We start from the raw sequence: 23040 nt of genomic DNA, 5'->3' as shown, positions 1-23040 counted from the left end.
GCACCCCATCCTATTACAAAAACTATTATTTATCAAGTTTTATTGGTTTTTTTTCACCTCTTTCTTCATTATAGAAAATTAATAGAGTAATTTTTCTGTTGCAAAAAACTCAACAAGGATGAGGTCAGATGGTTTTGACACTATGGATTCCTATTTGAAATCGCTGGGTTTACCTTATGAATGTCTACATACCCAATAATGCTAATTCTGCATGGCACCCCACTGCATAGGTCTCATTCTCTGTTTCATTCATATGTGAATACATAAGATGCAATGAGAGCCCAGAGGGAGTGTAAGACGAACCAAACGAACATTTTTTACCAGTATAAAAAAAAACTACATAAAATGCAAGGGAGTGGAAAACCAACCCCTTTAAAATACTACAGGCTTACTAACAGAATTGCCAAGATATTGGTGAATTGATAACAAAGGTCCTAAAATTAACTGGTGCAAAATTTCAAAGCTCTTTGGGAGACTAACAATTTAATGAATATGGAATAACAGCATAATATACTGAAAAAGTATAGTTACATCTGCATTTGATTTGTATGCTGCAGAGTTCATAGAAGTTTGAGTAATTTAATTACATATAAAATAATTTAAAATGCAAACCCCTGGCTATAAACACTTTCCCCCATCTACTGTCCTGTAACTCTTCATTAAATTAATTTTAAATATTTTTAATCACAGTCACAAAAAGTATCTACTAAGAATTAAGAAAAAAAATAAACACTAATGCATTTTTACAATGTTTTTAAATATCCCCTGAAATGTGTTGTAATGCTCCAATTTCTATAGAGGGCACTTTCAGGTTCAGAAAAATAACTTCAACAACCAAAATAAGAACAATCTGTATGGAAAATTACATATAAAAGACATGCCATTTTTAAAAATTTAGAACATTATTTTTATGCTTTACAGAATAGCTTCTTTTATTGATGATTAAAAGGACTTGGGTTTATTAACATTTCCAAAAAGCGGTTGGATTGTTATATCACTATGAACTATTTTTGGTGCAGAGGTCCATTCATGTTGAATGCAGTGGAGCACTGGAAACCCAGTCTACAAAATTTGCAAATGTTTATGTCCGCTACCAACACCATGGGATAAACAGCAATTCTTTCCACTTTTTCCCCCCATTTCCTCTTACATCAGCATTGTGTTTCAATTATAGTTTACAGAGAAATCTAGTTACAGTGTGTTCAAAATCAGATTCTAGTTTTAAAATAAACTTCTTTAAAGTCTAAACTAGACATTAAGCTAGAATGTTATGAACTTTTCTAGAAAAATAAACCGTTTTCTAAAGTTTCCATATGTATACCACCACACTGATAGCTCAGTGCGTGTACATATACTTTGAAGTATTGCATAAAGTTACAGCACTAACTAAATCCTGCTATGTTTGTTTGTGGAGAAAAAGTCTACTGACCTGACATCTAAATGTGACCCACAGTATTCAAAAGATCCAAATTTATATTATGAAGACAACCATAATTATATTACTAGTAACTAACAGCTGAAATGCAATGATTTTTTTCCACCAATGCATACTACAATATACTTGGCAAAACTAAATTTTGTAATTTAGTACCATAGAAGAACTATTAAAAAACCAAACAGTAATTATTCAACAAAGGAAACAGAATTGATCACACATTCAAAGTTGCATAATAACTTTTGAAAGCAGCTCAAACCCAAGAAATAACTGTTATCTCACTTCTTACCACTTCATAATCCTCACTGCCATAAAGGTACATAGCTGCAGCTTATCAATCTTACAGTGTATCCAAAATGTCCTAAAGTAAGAGCTTCAACTGCATCTTAAACTTCTGCGTCTTAGCAATATAGCTTCTACAGCTGGAATACAGTTCCAGGGCTCGTTTCCCACGCTCAAAATGCTTCTTTAATATTGCTCTCAAACACAAAAATAAAACCTCTGACTGTAAGTAGTTAAGGAAACGATGATCTGGCAAGCTGCACCAGTAAAACATTCCACAAAGGAAAGCAGCAGCAGCAAAGACGTGTGGCGTTAATCCATTACTATAAGCGAAAGGGAAGAGGGGAGCAGAGGCTGGGCTGGGGTATTCATTCACGGTTATGTTCTTAATCACATGTTGCTGGCCTTGTACTGATTGGCTACAAGATCAGGCAGTATAATGGAAAGCAGCTAGAACTCTACTGGCCTATCTGTTGTGATGAGAGAGCTCAGTAATGTCAGTGAAGTTTGAGTTCTAACTTCTTACACTCTTGGACTCAATTTGTTTGCATTTATAACAAAGACAGTTGGAACAAGTACTGTCCGTAGATGAAGAACTCAAACATGACCGAACAGAACTAATTTAACTTCAAGGGACCAAAAAAGAAACCCTTTTTAACCTGTGAATGAACCAAGTTATTGTAAATTCAGCCTTGCCTAGTTTCCACAGCACTACACTCATATATAAAAGCCAATTTCACTCCAGGACTGTTCATACATACACCAGGAGTTTCTACAAATGACTTACTTACTTGTACTAATAGCACATTCTTCAATATACAGGTTGATACTAGACTGGTTTGCCAGTAAAAAGAAACAATGAAGCTTCTCTTTATCATGTGAAGGCATTTTGAAAACAGAAAAAACATAATTACTGTCCCAGCGGTCACAGTCATTGCACATTTATTTAGTACTTGTGTAATCAAGTATTAAATGTACAGTAACCAGAGTTACTGTGCAATAGTGCCGGCAAACATTAAGTGACACTACTGCACAGCAGCCTAATGATATTACATAGTAGTGTAGTAGCACTGTTAGTGCCATGACGTGTTATTGCACAGCTTTATTCAGCAACTGCACAGTCAGTGTCTTGTGTTGATGTGTGCAAATAGGGATGACACTGTTGATAGGGACAAAGTCTGTGGCCATGCCTTCTTACTCAATACATGCTAATTATTTTAAAGAGAAGTTTCTCTACCTAAGAACAGAAAAAAGGAAGTACTTGACAGTCTCACCCATTGAAGTGATATCACAGTTAAAGTTAAAACAAGGATTTAAAAAAAAAAATCTGGCTCTGTGCATTCATAATTCTTGGAGACAGTGCTTCCTGGCAGCAAATCATGGAACATCTACCAAAGCAGGTTCCATTGTATAGGCTGTTGCACAAAAGTAAGCAAGTGATACCCATGACACATATCTGAGTGTATGTAAGAGAGTGAAAACCCTATTCATTCTACACAGATGCCCAGGAACATGTTCCACTCAGTTTAGCAAGTTTTAGTTTAGTTTTACATCATTTCACTGCACCATAAATACAAAAGAGAGCACACATATTCCCTCGAAAAACTATAGTGCATTTCCAAAAGTCGATACCAGAAATACATAGAATAAAAGAAAAAAAAATAGGTTGAACGGGACTTCAGAAGGTCATCTAGTCGAACCCCCTGCTCAAAGCAGGACCATCCCCAACTTAATCGGATCATCCCAGCCACAGTTTTGCCTAGCTGGGTCTTAAAAATGTCTAAAGATGGAGAGTCCACAACTTTTCTGGCTAACTTGTTCCAGTATTTTACTACTGTCCTAGTGAGAGAGTTCCTCCTAATATCTAACCTAGTTTTATAGTTTCTAGGGTCAGAAGGGACCTGAGTAGATCATCTAGTCCGACCCCCACCATGGCAGGAAACAATACTGGGGTCATACAACCCCAGCAAGATGTTCATCCAACCTCTTCTTAAAAACCCCCAGGATAGGAGCCAGGACCACCTCTCTTGGAAGTTCGTTCCAGATCCTCGCTGCCCTGACCATGAAGTAGTGCTTCCTGATATCTAGCCTAAACCTGCCCTCTGCCAGCTTGTGACCGTTTTTCCTGGTCACTCCTGGCAGTGTTCGGGGAAACAGTGACTTCCCCAATGCCTGCTGATCCCCCCGACTAGTTTATAACAGGCCACTAGCTCCCCCCTCAGCCTTCTCTTGTGGAGACTGAACAGGTTCAGGTCCCATAGCATCTCCTCATAGGGCCTGCCCTGTCGTCCCCTGATCATACGAGTGGCCCTCCTCTGGACCCTCTCCATGCTGTCGACATCCCTCATGAAGTGCGGCGCCCAGAACTGGATGCAGTACTCCAACTGCGGCCTGACCAGTGCCACATAGAGGGGGAGGATCACCTCTTTGGACCTGCTTGAGATGCATCTGTGGATGCATGACAAGGTACAGTTGGCCTTCCTGACTGCCTCCCCACACTGTCAGGCCATGTTCATCTTGGAGTTAATTATGACTCCAAGATCCTTTTCCGCCTCCGTGCTGACAAGAGGGGAGTTCCCCAACCTAAACTTCTCTTGCAGCTACTTGAGACGATTGCTCCTTGTTCTGTCATCTGCCACTGCTGAGAACAGTCCGGCTCCATCCTCTCTGGAACCCTCTTGGTCGTCTCATCTCTAGACTAATAAGCCCAGTTTCCTTGGCTACTCCTCGTAAGTCATGTGTCCCAGCCCCCTCACCATTTCTGTTGCCCCCTGCTAGACTCTCTCCAATTGGACAACATCCTTTCTGTAATGGGGGGCCCAAAACTGAATGCAGTACTCCAGATGTGGCCGCACCAGTGCTGAATACAGGGGAATAATCACTTCCCTTGATCTGCTGGCAATACTCCTACCACTGTAGCCCAGTATGCTGTTAGCCTTCTTGGCAACAACAAGGGCACACTGTTGGCTCATGTTCAGTTTATTTTCCACTAACTCCCAGGTCTTTTTCTGCAGAGCTGTAGCCCAGCCAGTTAGCCCCCAGCCTGTACTGGTACATGGGATAGCTCCATCCTAAGTACAGGACTTTGCACTTGTCCTTATTGAACCTCAAGAGATTTCTTCTGGACTAATCCTCCAATTCATCTAGGTCTCTCTGAATCCTAGCCCTACTCTCCAGTGTATCTACTACTTCCCCCAGCTTGGTGTCACCTATAAACTTGCTGAAGGTGCACTCTATGCCATCTTCCAGGTCACCGATGAAGACATTGAATGAAACAGGCCCAAGGACTGACCCTTGGGGCACTCCACTTGATACTAGCTGTCAACTAGATGTTGAGCCATCAATTACTACTCTCTGAGTCTGAGGAGCCACCCAGTTTTCTGTCGTCCTTCCAGTCTATTCATCCAGCCCATACTTCCTTAGCTTGCCTGCATGAATGTTGTGGGAGACCGTATCTAAAACCTTGCTAAAATCAAGGTATACCACATCCACTGGTCTTCCTGCATCCACAGAGCCAGTCACCTCATCATAGAAAGCAATCAGGTTGGTCAAGCATGACTTGTCTGTTGTGAATCCATGCCGACTCTTCCAAATCACCTTCTTCTTCTCCAAGTGCTTAGAAAAATGATTCCTTGAGGATCTGCTCCATGATTTTGCCAGGGACTGAGGTGAGGCTGCCTGGTCTGTAATTCCCTGGATCCTCCTTTTTCTTAAATATGGGCACTATGTTTACCCTTTTCCAATCATCTGGAACCTCTCCTGATTGCCATTGAGTTTTCAAAGATGATGGCCTGTAGTTCTGCAATCACATTACTAACTTCCAGAGCACCTTCAAGTGCATCCTGTCCAGCCCCATGGACTTGTACATGTCCAGATTTCCTAAATAGTCCCTAACCTGTTCTTCTGCAACTGGTGGATGATCACCTCCTCCCCAAACTGTGCTTTCCAGTGCAGTAGTCTGGTAGCTGACCTTGCCTGTGAAGACTGAGATGGAAAAAGGTACCAAGTACTTCAGCCTTTTCTGCACTCTTTGTCACTAGATTGCCTCCCCCATTCAGTAAGGAACCCACACTTTACCTGATCCTCCTCTTGCTACCAACATACTGGTAGAAACCCTTCTTGTTATCCTTCACATCCCTTGCTAGCTGCAACTCCTATTGGGCTTTGTCCTTCCTGACTTCATCCCTACAGAAGCAATACTCTTATACTCCTCTCTAGTTATTTGTCCAAGTTTCCACTTCTTATAAGCTTCTTTTCTGTGATTTATTTTACTGAAGAGTTCCCTGCTAAGTGAAGCTGGTCTTCTGCTATACTTGCTAGTCTTCCTGCACATCCAGATGGTTTGTTTCTGCACAATCAGTAAGGCTTCTTTCACATACAGCCAGCTCTCTTGGCCTCCTCTCCCCCTCAGACTGGCTTCCAAAGGGATCCTACTTATGAGTTCTCTGAGCAAACTGAAGTCTGCTTTTCTGATGTCCAGGGTCCTTACTTTGCTCTCTTTCCTTCCTTTCCTCAGGATCCTGAACTCAATCATCTCATGATCACTGCTGCCCAAGTTGCATCCACTAGTACATTACCTGCCAATTTTTTGCCTGTTTGTGAGCAGCAGGTCAAGAAAAGCATGGCCCCTAATTTGCCAACCCAGCATTTGCACCAGGAAATTGTCCTGTCTATCCTGAACAGTTAAATCCATCCATGACAGTGCTCCAGACATGAGAGCTATCCCACCAAGTCTGTTATTCCAATCACATCATTGTTCTGTGACTGCGCATGCATTTCCAATTCTTCCTGCTCATTTCACAGGCTCTGTGCATCTGTGTACAGGCACCTAAGGTAACTCGTTGATTTGCCCTGATTTCTCAGGAAGACTGAGACCACCTCCCTTGTTGCCCCCTCCTGTTTGTTCTTCCTCCAAGTCACCGACTTTCCCACTTCTCTTAGGGCTTTGGTCTCCATCCCCCAGCAAACCTAGTTTTAAGCCCTCCTCACTAGGTTAGCAAGCCTGTCTGAGAAGATGTCCTTCCCTTTCTTCATCAGGTATATCCCAGGTCTTCTTGGAACATCATCCCACAGTCAAAGAAGCCAAAACCCTGGTCCCAACACCACCTGCAAAGCCAGGTATTGATCTGTAGGATGCACCCACTCCTGCCTGGGCCCCTTTCCTTGACCAGAAGGATCAAAAAGAACGTAATGTGACTTCATGTTTTCTGAAAATTTTGAACAGCATTCTGAAGGCATCTGCAGTTAGCTAAAAATAGAATTCTTTTAAAAAGTAAGATAAATGTAAAAGCTCAAGTTGTCTTATACTTCCAATTTTTTTTAAACCATTTATTAATCTAGGAGTTAAAAATTGCTCAAGGACTTATAGAAAGGAAAAGGACAAATTATAGATCAGGAATCACTAATTTTACCTCTCTTAATGTACTCCCAATTCTGGTTTGCTTACAACAGCTGCCAAACAAACTGATCACATAGCATGAAATCAGCTGCAAATCATACTGAAAAATTTCCAATGTGGAATCCCTACATTAGACTATAATATGCTCCAATATATCATCATGATGAAATGAAGAAAAATTATAATGACATAGTTTAGAGAGTGACAACAAAAATCGTTAGATACATTTAAAATGGCCTACCTTGTTTTACATTTTTTATAAAACTTTCATAAAAGTTGTAATGTTTGGAATTTTTATTCAGTGGATCCATATTCAATAAAACAACTAAGACATGAACTATAGGATACATACTTGAAACCACACAAGATCAAGCTTCAAATTCCCTCTATTACTAGCCATAGGATAAGGTAATAAATAAAGGGACCTTCTACAAGGTCTCTTCCAGCCCCTAACAATCTCTAAATCTATACCCCAGTTGTCCTTTCCTGCCTAGTGGACTGAGGATTTTCCAGCCCCTAACAATCTATAAAGCTGGCCACCAATATAAAATACCAAAAGGTGCAATCATCTTTATTTTGGCAAAGGCTTCAACTAAAATTGCCAAAAAATAATGCAATATTTGTTTTCAAATACATTTTCTAGAAAATACTAAATCTACAGGCAGAAGACTGAAAAAAAAGACTAGTAAAGCAATTCACTGACACTCTTTTGAAACATTTGGTATCTAAACTGTGCTCTGTCCAGTTTTATTTTGACATGAAACAACAGCAACTTAACTCCTTGTCTTCTCTTGCCATTTTTTCGGAGACCTCAATGAAGATGTATTTGCATCTATTAAGTGGGTTGCAAAGTCATGTGACTTAAAATCATGAGCTGGCTGGCAGGGTTGAGGAGTTATGATGTAAAACATAAAATGCATAGTGCTATCATGATGCTAGCACATTGTTACAACAGGAAGACCTCATATTGAAACACCTGAATGTATTCCTGAAAAATATTATTAAAGTAGTGCCAGAAGAAATTAGTGCAATATTTCAAGCATATTTCCTTGCATTTCTAGTTTTTTAGACTTTTCACCAAACCTCATCACCAAAAGCAAACTCCCTATGACCAAAACAACGCCTAATGGATCCAGACCATCCCAGGACAAGAAATGCAAAACCTGCCAACCCATCTCCACCACTCCCACAATAACCACACCCCACAACAGAACCATCACCATTCCTGGATCTTATACCTGCACCTCCAGAAATGTTATACATTTGATCTAGTGCACCAAATGCCCTGATGGAAAAATATGTAGGAGAAACCAAACAAGAACTGTGCACCAGAATGAATGCACAAAGACAAAAGTATCCAATTACTTGTCAGGGTACACTTCTCATACGACAACCACTCCCTCTCTGATCTCCCAGTTCTAATCCTCAAAGGGAACTTACAAAACACCTTTCATAGGTGAGCCTATGAACTTCACTTCATAAATCTACTGGATACAAAAAATCATGGACTCAACATAGACATTGGATTTAGGACACATTACAACCTACCAGACATCTGATTCACCAGGTACCTGGCCTGAGCTTATGACTTACACTTTTCTCCCCCGCCCCCCCCCTTAGTCCCCTCTCCTCCTTTTCTATCCTTTGCCTTCCTAATTTCCAGGTATTTACTTTTTTTACAGACTGCCTCTTTTCTGCCTTGAAGAACTTAAGTACAAAAGAATCTCCTTTACTTATCTTTGGCATTATTTCTTCCCAATTTTCTCCCCTCCCTTCCTTACCCTTTGTTTTCCTAATTTTCACCTATTTACATTCTCACTGACATCCTGCCACACACACTTTTAGCTTCTTTTATTCCCTGGAGATCTCAGAACAGCAGAGTCTCACTATGCCTGAAGAAGGGTTCTTGTGCCTGAAAGCTTGCAAATAACATTTTTCCAACTACTCAGTTGGCTTAATAAAAGATATCACATATACCCAAAGAACCTTGCCTGCCCATGTCCTTGGACCAACATGGCTATTAATGTTCAGTTTTTATGGAAATGGCTGCTCACTGGTCTGAAAGTGATCCAGAAGGATGACTAAAAATCAGAAGTCATGGTTTTGCAAGGAAATGTAAAATTAAACACCTGTAATGTTTTTGGGTTGAATATAAAACAATTACTTCTGCACCTTCTTATTCACCCATAAAATTACCCACTATCCCTGGGGGATGGAACAATACCTCATTTAGCATATTCAACCTTCGAACTTGAAGGTTAGTTTTACTAGTCTATTTAGGGTGCAGAAGTCCATATTCACATCAAGCACACAAAGGCACACATACAAACATGCATGCACACACACTTTGCTTCCTCTCTTTATTCTTCTGTATATTTTTTCTTCATAAATGCCCATGCCTGCTATGGGACAGGGAGATCCGGGTGGTGGGGATCCCCTACCCTCCATAATTGCTGACCTCGTGAAGGAACACCTTGAGAAGCTGGATACCTTCAAATCAGCCGGCCCTGACAATCTGCACCCCAGGGTACTCAAGGAGCTGGTGAGCGTCATAGCCCAGCCCCTCGCACAGATCTTTGAAAACTCCTGGCGCTCTGGTATAGTGCCTGAAGACTGAAAGAAGGCCAATGTGGTGCCGATCTTCAAGAAAGGGAGGAGAGTGGATCCGGCTAACTACAGGCCCATTAGCCTGACTTCTATCCTGGGGAAGATCTTAGAAAAGTTTATTAAGGAGGCCATCCTTGAGGGACTGGCCCAGGCTAACATTCTAAGGGATAGCCAGCATGGGTTTGTTGTGGGTAGGTCTTGTTTGACCAATCTAATTTCCTTCTATGACCAGGTGACCTAGCACCTGGACAAGGGAGAAGAGATTGATGTCATATACCTTGACTTCAAAAAAGCCTTTGATCTGGTATCCCACGATCACCTCTTGGCCAAACTGCCCAGTCGTGGCCTTGGCTCCACCACGATCCGCTGGCTGGGAAAATGGCTCCGTGGTCGGACCCAGAGGGTTGTAATCGATGGCAGTCACTCATTGTGGTGCCCTGTGACCAGCTGGGTCCCTCAAGGCTCTGTCCTGGGACCCATCGTGTTCAACATCTTCATTAATGAAGTGGACATTGGAGTCAGGAGTGGACTGGCCAAGTTCGCTGATGACACCAAACTTTGGGGCAAAGGATCCACGCCAGAATATAGGCAGGTAATCCAGGCTGACCTGGACAAGCTCAGCAAATGGGCAGACGAGAACCTCATGGTGTTTAACACCGAAAAATGCAAGGTTCTCCACCTTGGGAGGAAAAACCTGCAGCATCCTTATAGGCTCGGCAGTGCTACGTTGGATAGCACTACAGAAGAAAGAGACTTGGGGGTCATCATTGACCACAAGATGAACATGAGCCTCCAATGTGATGCTGCGGCTAGTAAAGCGACCAAAACGCTGGCTTGCATCCATAGATGCTTCTCGAGCAAATCCCGGGATGTCATTCTCCCCTTGTACTTGGCCTTGGTGAGGCCGCAGCTGGAGTCCTGCGTCCAGTTTTGGGCTCCACAATTCAAAAAGGATGTGGAGAAGCTTGAGAGAGTCCAGAGGAGAGCCACGCGCATGATCAGAGGTCAGGAAAACAGATCTTACGATGACAGGCTGAGAGCCATGGGATTCTTTAGCCTGGAAAAGCGTAGGCTCAGGGGTGATCTGATGGCCACCTATAAGTTTATCAGGGGTGACCACCAGGATCTGGGGGAACGTTTGTTCACCAGAGCGCCCCCAAGGGATGACGAGGTCAAACAGTCACAAACTCCTGCAAGACCGTTTCAGGCTGGACATAAGGAAGAATTTCTTTACTGTCCGAGCCCCCAAGGTCTGGAACAGTCTGCCAGCAGAGGTGGTTCAAGCACCTACATTGAACACCTTCAAGAGTAAATTGGATGCTTATCTTGCTGGGATCCTATGACCCCACCTGACTTCCTGCCTTTTGGGCAGGGGGCTGGACTCGATGATCTCCCGAGGTCCCTTCCAGCCCTAATGTCTATGAAATCTATGAAATAAAAAAATGGTCAAATACTAGTAAAATAACATTACCATATTTACTTGAATATAAGATAATATTTAAGTAATATTATCCCCAATGATTTCCAGGCACAGAATCTAATTATTAGAGATTTGCTTGAAATGCATTCCCTCTCCCACTGCTGTAGGAGGGAAAATAAATCTTGTGGGGGTCAGGTGGACCGCTCATCCTCTGCCCCGCAAGCTTATTTCCCTGGAACCCTGCTCTGCACCCTTGCCTTACTGTCAGAACCTGCTCTCCATAAACACATGTAAGTGAGGGATAAATTTGGAAACACTGACTTTGTAGTATGAGTACCCACAGACTTAGATCAAATAGAATTGATCCATTTTACCTTTTTTGAAACTGCTGCAAGTTTTATCACACATACTCCATAAATAGACTTTTAAGCAGCACTTAAATATAGTATAAACTATGCTTGATATTAGTCCAAAGCCAAAAACTCATGATTTATCATACATTTCATTAGGCTGGGCCCCAGAAGAGTCAACAGCATTCCAAGCCACGGTGGCCCTACAGCTCAACACTGTTCAGTACGTGTGCAATATATTTTTCAAAAAAACAAAACAAAAAATCCCTTCGTCGACCCCTCTCTCAGCCGGTCATATACAGTTAGTGTGTTCCTACTGTCCATGAAGTGGAGCCAGACCAGGTTGCCCTGCACCTCATTGGCATATTAATTTTTGGAGGATCCCAGGACTTGTGACAAGAACAACTGGTTCTAGTCTTGAGAGAGCTAATTAGCAGAAGAATCCTTTGTTGAGGGTATCTGCCAGATATTTAAGGCTGATAAGGAAACAGGAATCATTAGAAATGGGAAAGAAAGGCATAGCTCAGCTGTGGAAATAAAGAGGAAGTAAAAATGTATTCAATGTAGTGGCTCATCATGACTTCAAAAAAGTTGGTGCTGAGGGGGACTGAGTGCAATGGACACTACTATAGATTCATATAGGCTGCTCTAACCCATTCTTGTTGTTTTCCATCAGCATATTTGCTCAGTATGGGTTTTATAGTCATGCTCAGTGTTGGCTACATTTAATCAACTTCATAGTTGGTTTCTGTTAGACCCCCAACTCCATGTGGCATCCAACGACTAGGGAAACAATGAGTGAATTGCTCATGGATCCTATTAGCCAGAGTAAGCAGAGAGCAAACACCAACACACACTGCTTGCAACAGCTTTATTCAGAATGGAGACAGCTTCAGGCCAGGTCCCAAAAAACCCAACAAACCGGGGCCTGCATTGAACAATAGTGTTTTTCACATTTTACACACTTTGGTTCATGCTCATTACCATGTACCTCGCTCCTCCTTCTGTTCCACCCATTTCTCCTCCCATCTCAAGCTCTGCCTCTGTTTACTGTTTGTTTTATTAACATGGAATTGCCTATGCATTTCACTCATTTACATGTATTTTTGCTATGAGCCCATGTCCAAGACCTTGACTTTACTTCTTCGATCAATGGGAGGACTTTGACCAAAACCTGGAAGCTTCTGGAGGTTTCTTCACCAATCACCATTCACCTTTTTGCATATGTTTATTTCAGATTCTGTTACCAGTTATGTGTTTTCTTTCACATTCCAGTCTGTTTTTCAGTCCCATGTTGTACCATCTTCCACATTCCTAAGGCTTCACCTCATTCACAGCATGCAGACTCACACAGATTCACTTGAAAATGTTTGACACAGTTAAGATTGTTACTTGGCATAAGCAAATGGCTGGCTTAGCATATGTATTCATAAGCAAAACCTTATATATAAAAGCTATATATCTTACAACACTACTATATGGTTAAAAAACTACTCGCCTAAGCATCTTTTAATGTTACTTTTAATATATCATTTTGCCTTGTGGTCAGAAGCTTTTCCTGGGCCACAGATTAAAGCCTTCATTCAGTTGTAAATCCACTGCTCCCTAAGATCCAAATATTGTCACCCTAACAGTTTCCATTACTGAGCACATGCTGCTTTTGGCAGTAGTTCAATGACAGACAATATACTTAATGAGATTTCCTTCTATGTGTATATATGACAAAGAGCTTTTCCCCAGAGCTGACTTGGGGGAAAAAAGTTTTGTCTTGAATTCAGGTAAATATGGTAGGTTCAAAAGGAGGTAACAGTGCCTCTATTTTATTTACAAATACTAAGTAGGTTGGCTTTCTGAATGTTCTTGTAGTATAGATGGATTAGCAGAACTGGTATTTAATTCCTGGCCAATTGTCTATGTAACATAGCTATGAATCTTGTACACTATAAATAACTTTGTATATCATGACATTTCAACATAGTGCCTTTTGGAAAACAAACAGAAAAAAATGCTGACATGGTTGTCAAGGTTAATAGACTAAACAGACATTCCTTGATAAACATGAAGCTGTCAACTTGAATCTAAGAGTAACATGCTATTTTTTTCTTCAAGAACCCGAATGGAAAGTGACTGAAGCTCTATTAACTAAACCAGATTCAAATTAGTGAAGAATGTCAACAGTTCATAACTTTCACTTGCACAGTTAGCAACAGTATTTGTTTCCTGTAAACATATGTCCTTTCTAATTTTTCTTAAGCATCTACATTAGTATGTTGTTATTTTCAATCTGACTGCCTTTCATTTATCAAGGGCAGAAGATACAGTAAAAGCTGCATTTACCAGCATGAGTGGGACAAGGGGGGTGCCAGGTATCTAAAAATTCTAGTTATCTGAGGCAGGGGTTTTCAACTGTTTTGAAAACCCCTGTCCAGTGGGGTGCAGGGGTGGCAGTGGCTGAAGGGGGGGGGCAGTGGCAGTGGTGGCGGCCACAGGCAAGGTTCCTCCCCGCTGCATGTCTGTAGCTGGCCAGAAATTCTGGTTAATAGAGTATTCTGAATAGTAGAATGCTAATTAACCCAGCTTTTACTGTACTTAGAGAACTGATCCTCACTTTACAAGGGGACCTGAAGAGCCTGGGAGTTTCCTTTTGGCAAAGTGGCATTTGCAACCTTCTAACCCACTAACTACCTTCCCATCTGCTATTTGGAGGGGAAAGATTCACAGCAAGTAGAATTAATTTCCCCCATGCCAGTACACAATATACAAGCCAGAAAAATGGCAGAGCTAAAGAACCTTCTTCCCTGAGGCTCATTTGAGGTCTCCTATTTTCTCCTATTGTTTTCAGGATAATTTTCATGACCTGAGAGCACCTCTCAGTGAGGATACCCTATAGCAGTGCTTCTCAACCTTTTCCTCAGTATGACACCATTTAACCATTGAAAAATTTTTGCAACCTCCGAAATGATTCAGACAAGATCAATTCTCCCTCCCCCAATGTGCGGCATGGCTTGAGCAGAACCTGGGGGGGGGGGGGGGGGGGGGGGCAGGGCGAGGATGAGGGCTTCCTGCTGCAGGCTTCCTGCTGCCTCAGCACACATACTGGGAGTGCTTGGTGGGCTATTTGCCAGTTCAGGTCTGAGGAAGGATTTATCTCAGGTTAGTGCAGCCTATATGAATAAGATATATAGTAGTGCCCATTGTGCTCAGTCCCCCTCAGCACTGACTCCTGCTGTCCCTCAGTCGAGTCCCCTCTCCTGCTAGATGACATCAGATCCCCTGAGACAGTATGCATCTACATGAGACTTTACTGTGCAATACAGCAAATTACTGCATAGTAAGTGTCTGCACCTACATGTGCAGACCCTTACTGCGCAATAATTTGCTGTACTTAGCAGTTAACTTACTACCTGCAAATACAAGTAGCAAATTAACTGCAGAGTCATTACTGCTCAGTATGACATGTGTAGATGGCTGACTGGTGAATTGGAGCAAGTGGCTGGGACCTGGCCCTCCTCCACAGCTCTTTCCAAGCCCCCCTGTCCCCAAACAGGGAGCTGGGCTGGAAGCTCCCTGCTGCTGGGGCCCTGGCATCAGGCAGCTCCCAGAAGCAGAGAGCAGTCTCTCAGCCCCTGACAGGAAACAGCTGTCTCTTGGCTCTGTGCTCCCTGATAGCCCATGGGCTCGTACCCAGCAGGAGCCTCAAGCTCCCCCTGGTTGCTGGAAGGGGATGGTGCAGGGCAGGAGCAGACTGCTGCCAGGAGCAGCAAATCTGCTCCCATATTGGGCACACATGCAAGTTTACTGTAGGAGAAATTACTCTGGAGCAAACCCATCCAGCAGCATTTGCATATGTACACACGCCCACAAGGTGGAAGGTAAGTGAACCTGGGTCCACCGGATCTTTGGCACTGGATAAGAGGAGGAGAAGACAGACCTTCTCCTCCTCCATTTTTTAAAATAAATCTAGGTCTTAGTTTTCTTTGCTTTTCTTACAGATGTTCCAAAACATTTTGGTTGAGGTAGGTTGAACAATTTTTTTTCTAGTTTTCCATTCTGACAAAGGTATTGAACTTCAAGGAATTGTCCAACAGCACCATGCACAGATCTGCTGTATAAAAAGGGAACCAATTCATAAGTGTGCTGTGCTGATTCCCAAGCAGTTTTTATGTTCCCACTTGACTAGGACTAGATTTATGTCTGACCGTTAGTGTGAAGGCAATGCTCTCTGTACAAGTCTGTGTGCAATTAGACATTTTAGTACATTTCTTTGGCTAATGGTATATGAACTGAAGGAGAAGGGTACCTAACATCTTCATAGATGAGATATACCATACTTGCCTGATTCCCAGATGAAGGATTCCCCACCCCCCAGTCAGCATAAGGGAGCGGGGAAGCCTCATGTTGATTGGGGTGCGGAGCCTCATCTTAGACTTAAGTACTGGCCTGGACCAGGTAGTAGCTCAGGGCTGAAGTGGACACTGAGCTACTGCCTAGCCCAGGCCAGCGTGGCTCATGCAGTGGGGAAGGAGGCTTACAATTAGGGGAACATGGAGGAGCCCCACAATGGAGGGGTGTGCAGGGGAAGTCTTCAGTGGGGGTGGCAAGCACACAGGGGAGACCCAAAGCAGGGAGAGCAGGCAGGTGGGGATGGGGCACAGTCAGATGGGGGAAACTTATGATGGTAGTGGGGGCATGTGGGAAGACCCATGGGGTGGGGATTGCATGGAAGAGACCCAGTGGGGGTGGGAGTCAGGAAAGTGATTATGTAGTGGAGGGAGCATGGGGGAAACCATACAGACCCCACCTGCTGCCTGCCATTAGCTTACCTTAGGCTCTGGCTCTAGGCTAGGCCAGGCCGAGAGCTGCATTGCTGTTTCCACCTGGCCAGGCTGGGCCAGGGATGCTGCTTTCTTCCCTGAAGCTGGAGCCAGAGAGCCAGAGCCACCCCAAAGGCAACTGGCAGAGGAGGCAGGGGTAGAGGGCAAGCACTGGGGGGGACAGGTGGCAGTGGGAGTACAAAGGTAGGCATGGGGCAAATGGCAAGGGGAAAGGTGGCAGAAGGGCAAGCATAGGCACAGGGAGAACAAGGGGTGGTTGTGAAAGTCAGGAGGACAAGGAGAAAGGGGTCAAGGGGCTGGGGTTGGCCCTTCAGCACCTGTCACTGCTTTTTGTGCCGTAGCAGTGAGGAGGAACACATTTAAGATGACCCTTCAATAATTAGATACTATACATGAAACATTATAACAAATATATAATGGTCCATGTATAGAATTTAATTACTGGAGGGGTCATCTTAAATTCAGAGTCATCCTGGATTCAGGTAAATATGGTATGTTATTAAAATAAATGCATCATTTATTTATGTATTGGGTATGATATCTTTAAAAGAAAAAAATAACACAGACTTATGGTTAATATCATGTCTAGACCAGAGAATAGATTTTAAACAGCAAATGATAGAAGAAAATGGTCCTAAATTATATGCCTAAGGAATTAATGGAATGCTATTTAACTTTTATTTTTAAGCACTGAAACTACTTATCATTCACAGATTGTTACTGGTTATTATGGTTACCATTCACTAACACAATCAACCTGCCTGAAGTTTTCTATTTCAGGATACTTCAGCGATAAGACTAAATGGAGACTAAACTTCACAGCTTAAAATATACATGCATTGACTGCATGTGTTATCTCCCCCTGCATTACAAGATAACATGAATGTGTTCTCAGTCACAGAAGTAATACACTGTAAAGGCCTGTTTTTCTCCTTATAGTCAGATATTAGGACATTCAATCCAAGATGCAATGCATATCAGAAACAGCAAAGATTTGATGTGTTTTTGCAAAGATGTGGGCAAAGCTGCCTCTTTAGCTGCAGCCTTTTCCACATCATACCGGTGCTGGAAATCCATATATCCAGCATAGGAGATTTGTCCATCTTTGAATGAAGTCCTTTTGTGGTATAGAGTCACAGAAGTATCTTCATGTCGTACACATGCAGCAACATAGAAAAAAGTAGATGGCCACTGAGAAAAGAACAACTCAAGGTACCAGTATGACCTGGTATTTTGAGCTGTGATCACAGGTAGCTGGGTGTCAACTGAAGCATTACTGAAAGTTCCCTCCCTCTTGCTAGGACCTGAAACAGAGGAGTTCAAAAGCAGAGTAAAGCTGCTTTTCTTCCTTCATCACCCTGTCCCCATGACAGAGAAATAACATTAGGAAGATTTGTATAGAAAGAATGTTTATCCTTCTACTTTTAGTTTATATAAAAAAGAAATACATACACTTTTGATTATAAAAGCTGTAATACTGAAACCAAGTTTTGCAAATACCACCAATCTCTTTAAATTAAAATATCAAGGGAAAAATCATTTGTGGTGGAACACGTCAATTTCTTAGGAGATACTTATTGAAAACTGATCATTTCCCCCTCTTAATCACTACTGAATTGTTGTATGCTAAGACACTGCAGCATATTAACAACTCTGGCATTAAATTTATCACTCAGTAGTTTATCCAATCATATATAATCATATCCACATCTACCCACTCATACATAAAAATTTCCAAATATTAAAATTCATGAACTCTGATGAGAACACCCAGATCCCAATCTCTAGGGGTAGATCACTCCATATTAAGTACTGGCATTCCTTGGAAGTTCTGCTGTAAACAGAAACCCACGTGAACAGCCATGATTTTAATCCTTTGTCCACTTCCTCAGAACAACACTCCAGACTCTCAAATATCTTCAGAACTGGGACATTAACCTGCCGTTGCTGTGGCCACTTTCTCACAGGAAAATCGACATAAACCTCACACGTTATAAAATGTTTTTATTTTTAAAACAAGGTAAGGATCTAAGTAAAAAGTCCAACCATATTTCAACTCAGATTTTAAAATATTTTGTTTTTAAAAACCCTGCCTTCTGTTCTCATTTCAGAAACAAAAGCTTATCTGATGGGCAAGGCAAGGATAGCAGATCCCAAGAGAAATTCTGGCATTCATTTATTTTTCATATTTGGTGTAAGATAGCATTCCACATTTCTGGAAAATCCTCTCTGCAGTTGTTAGTGATTCTCAGTAAATATTGTGATCCTTTTGGCCTTTATCATATTTTCAGATTTCCCATTTTTCTCTCTCAGTACACTTTAAAACCCTCAATAATGGGTTCTTATATTTGATAATCTAAAGTGAACTTGACTGCCCTGACAGGCATTTTTTTGGAGGAGTTGGGGCAGGGGAACAGGGGAAATCCCTTTAAAGGAGCTTTGCCACAATGTGAGCTTTGGCTGGAACGCATTCTTCAGCAGAGAGGGCTGTGCACCATTTAGTTCATACTCCAGACCTTAAGATAGAGATTAAGTGGAACTTAGTTAGTGCATGTGTTTTTTAAATGGCCCCCTTTACTGTCTGTTCTTCTGAGTGCCACCTGGCACTGAAGATGCATTTTCAGTACAATGAATAGCCAGATGTTTTGTTAACAATGTAAGTTTGGAGGGAAATTCTTCATACATTATTCTGAAAACATTCCTAAGAAACAAAACTTATTTTCCAATTAGAATAGCTTATGATAGCATTAAACAGTAGGTGGAATAACAGATATATTGTGATCAATGCATAATGAGTTCAGAATGAACACAGCATGGTACAAATCACTTGGACAGCTCATATGAAGAAAAATAACATGGGATTATACAGAAGTGTATCACATTTTCCCCAAAATTATTAGAATACCATAAATAATTAGGACAGAAACAAGATAAGAATTAATGTGAAGGTCCCTGTATGCATTTTTCTCGTTTTCACCCAAGCAGCAAGATTATTATTTCCAACAGGCTTCAGATATAAAGTAGAACCTAGGTATTGTATATAGCCCTTTCCTACTCATTATTCAGAATCAGTCATAAGCAAGGTTTGCTTTTTGTTTAAAGTCAGCTTTTCAGGGTACAACTGTTTTTTTACACTGTGATCATATTTTCAAGTATTATTTCACATTTTTTGGCTTCAGGTCTGTAAAAAATGGCGGCTCCACTCTGCTGTGAACAGACTATACAAACTCAGGGTATAAATCCAGACTTGACATGTGTTCCTATATGTTGGCATTACTGGAAACTCAAGTACTTAAAATAAAACTTATGTCTCAATGTAAGTTCTGTCTTCAGGGCTGGCCCCTTTGACTGAGATTCTAATGCACTGCACCTCTGGGAGAAGTACCAAACTTTTCTATATCTTAGCTGGAGTTTTGGAGATAAAACAGCTATCATGACTCACAAGAAACATTGCTCAACCTCCAACAGGTTCAAGCACCTCATGCAAAGGTAATTAAAAAAGGAGCTTTTCATCCAATAGATCAGCCCTACTATCTATGTTCCCTTAAGCTCAAGAGGGCTAATTATTTACTACCTCAGAAGTGTTATGGATGAATAGGCGTTTTATGTGATTATCATGGTAACATCCAAAGCACATTTCAAATACTGTGGTCAGAGGTAGAAAGTAGATAAAAACTACCTATGTGAACTTTGCAGGGTTCCTAGCTGTCCATAAATTAACACATGCACTGTAAATAACAAAGTTAAGAACACCTGTTTGTAAAAAAATCTGTAAAAAACCAGAGCCATCTTTTGTAAAAAAAAAAACACCCCAACCAAGAAACCTAAGCAACAAGAGCTTGATTGAAGCTCCCTTTTCAGAAAGAAGGAAGCAGTCCTGAAGGACAGACAGAACACCACAACCTGGTGTCTGCACAGGACCACAGCACCCTGAAGGAAACTCCTGTCAGGACACTGTGGCTCACAGAAGGCTCTGTAGCTTTCTCCTTCCAGCCATGTACTGCTGTTGTGTCTCTTCATGTAACACTACTGCATCTCAGGTAGGCAGACAGTAATCCCTCTTTGGAGGTCCATGCCAGGCCATGGGGAGCAGGGCCAGTGGGAGTAAGGCTGGGGGGTAGGGTAGGAGAGGGGTGGCATGATGCAGGGTATAGTCAGGGGGCATCAGAATGTGGGGGTGAGTAAGGGACCACTGCTGCAATCAAGGAAAGTTGCCAAACTTTTTTTTTTTTTTACTGAAAATCTGCAAACCTTTTAATTACAACCAAACATTTTTCTACAGTTTATATTAGGCACCTAAAATTTGAACCCAGACTTTATCCAGGGCCTGCCAGCAAGATTAAATTTATGTTATACAAAACATATATGTCAGTAAAAAAAATTGAAGATGGTCTGTAACAAAACAAAACAAAACAAAAAACCTATCTTAGTCTTGAAATCCTGGAAGTTTGCTACTGTGGTATAATGACACTGCCAGGGAAACAAGCTCTCCTATTATACATCGATTCAAAAGTAGCATGATATGGAAATAACCAAATCAGTATTAGGGCAAGCTGGAAAGGTTTTTTTTATGTATGTATTTAAATTAAAAAATGATTCTCTTGGTCAGTCCAACTGAGAAGCACAAATTTGATCTTATACTTAAGAACAAGACCATATTTTGGCAGCAACACATCCCTGCTGAGCCATTCCCAAGCACATCCACCCAGCCACTGCAAATATAGAAAAATACTTATGAGGCTGATCCAGGATCACCTCCAGCACCTGCTCTCTCAGACTTACCAGAGACGAAGGACTAGATACGCATGCAGGTATACACAGGCAGAGTGTGCTCAGGAATGGCCTAGATCAGAGATACCCAACTTGGGGTTGCAATGATAATCACTTAACAGTGTTGACTGATTATCATGAAAATGACAGAAAAAAGTGGGAAATGGCAGGTTCCCCTTGTAGGCTGGCACAATTCAAGCCTGTAAGGGGCTGCCTGGGGCTGGGAGAAGAAGGACGAGGGCAATCAGGTTAGGCGTGCCACAAAGCCCCCACAGTGACGGAAGGAAGCAGTGGGGCAGGGCTGGGGCCAGAGGGGCTGCCCGGTTGGTTTAGTGCATTGGGCGTAGGGCCAAGGCAGCAATGTGGGGCCTGGCTGGGAAAGCAAGATGGAGTCATGGGTGGCTCATCCAGCGGGGCAGTGGGAGGGCTGGTTCCTCACTGTTGTGCACACTCCCAGAGAGGGAGGCATTGAGAGGCATATGTACCCCAGATTGTTGTACGGGGCATGGTTGAATGCAAACTGCTTGCTTCAGGCTTCGGGCTCCCTGCCCTGCTGCCCACTTGGCCCCTAAGGTCCCCGTGGGGTGGGCAGCAGGGCAGTGAGCCCTGAACCCACAGCAGGCAGCCCACATCCTCCCCCTGCCATGGGCTCTACTTTGGCCATGCTGCCCATGACGGAAGGGGCATTGATCTTATCTGCATCATTTTAGGGTCACAAATAATTGCCATTGTTTAAATGGGGTCATGCTGAGGAAAAGGTTGGGAAGCACTAGTGAGTAATTCTTTCAGGTGGAGGGCTGATTACTGAGTTTTGGCAAGCCATCAAGGGCTGCATTATGGGCAGCCAGAGGCAGATAAATATTAATTTTCTAAATTTTTTAGGGGCCCCACGGGCCAAATAGAATGGCTTGGCGGGCCACACCTGGCCCACGGGCCAAATAGAATGGCCTGGCTGGTATTTTGCCCACCCCTGGCCTAATGTCAATCACACTGAAGCTGAGTTAGGCTCATATAGAAACTTTACAACTGCAGCTTATTGAATACTGTTGACAAAACTGTTTCTGTAAGAAAAAGTTGATTCCATAATGTTATGACATGGTGGCAACATTATAATTTGATCGATATTTTATGAAAAGTTACCAGGATCCTTTATTTAAACTCTTACAGTATAAATAAAAAATGTAATTCTAAATTATAATGTAGCAGAGTGAAGAAGCATTTTATTAAGCTTATTAAAATATTTCCAGAAATGGTTTTAAAAATTCATTTTGTGAAAAATTTCAACTTTGTCCTCGTTTGAGAGAAAATAAAAATCTGAGGTGTCAGAAATACCAGTTCATCACTAGCCAGCTAAAAAGCAGCATAGATATAGGTGCTGAATCTTTATACTCCTACTGATATTGCTATGGGATTTGTTTTTATTTGTTTGTTCGTTTGTTTATATAATAGAAGAACAGAATAAATTATGATTATAATTATAATGATTATAAAACAGGATAAAACATGAAGCAGAAACCCACTGAACAATACTCCAGCCTACCTTTGTTTTCTGAACACCTGCCCAAATGGGAAGGTCCTACAGCACTTCTAAAAATTGTCTAGGCATGGGCTCCAGCAGGTCTCATGAGCACACAATTTAAGAACTCATGAAAATTAATTATTTTCTGTCAAAGTTTTCATCTCAAACAAACATAACTTTTAAATAACTTTCTAAATTTTGCATGCATTTCCTACAGGTGGCTACGACTAGAAGTACAGTAGTTTATTGTCACTTGTGCTTGTACACAAATCCATGGAGCCTGGGAAACATACAGAAAGAATTGGAAGTCCTTGCACAGTCATGGAACTATGACAAGACTGGAATAACAGAGACGTGGTGGGATAGCTCGCATGACTGCAGCAGTGTCATGGGTAAGCATAAACTGGTCAGGAAGGACAGGCAG

At 42.0% G+C, this 23040-nt stretch overlaps 1 protein-coding gene across 2 annotated transcripts in view; it reads right to left on the bottom strand.

The window, feature by feature from the left end:
• The window catches only part of CACNB2 (calcium voltage-gated channel auxiliary subunit beta 2), a 419711-nt gene that overhangs the window by 181984 nt on the left and 214687 nt on the right, over window positions 1-23040 (bottom strand). The window contains exon 1 of one of the 2 annotated variants that reach the window (XM_090047241.1): window positions 1725-2013. The exons of the other annotated variant lie outside the window; for it this stretch is intronic. Coding sequence (XP_089903367.1) covers window positions 1725-1757 — 33 coding nt within the window. The 5' untranslated portion in view covers window positions 1758-2013. Of the gene's footprint in view, window positions 1-1724; window positions 2014-23040 lie in introns of those variants that run through there. 2 annotated transcript variants of the gene reach the window in all.

This window comes from Crocodylus siamensis, chromosome 5, assembly GCF_052110815.1.
Source record: "Crocodylus siamensis isolate JL-2025a chromosome 5, ASM5211081v1, whole genome shotgun sequence".
NCBI lineage: Eukaryota > Metazoa > Chordata > Crocodylia > Crocodylidae > Crocodylus > Crocodylus siamensis.
The sequence above is the reverse complement of the archived record's forward strand: the minus strand, read 5'-3'. Positions and strand labels throughout refer to the sequence as shown.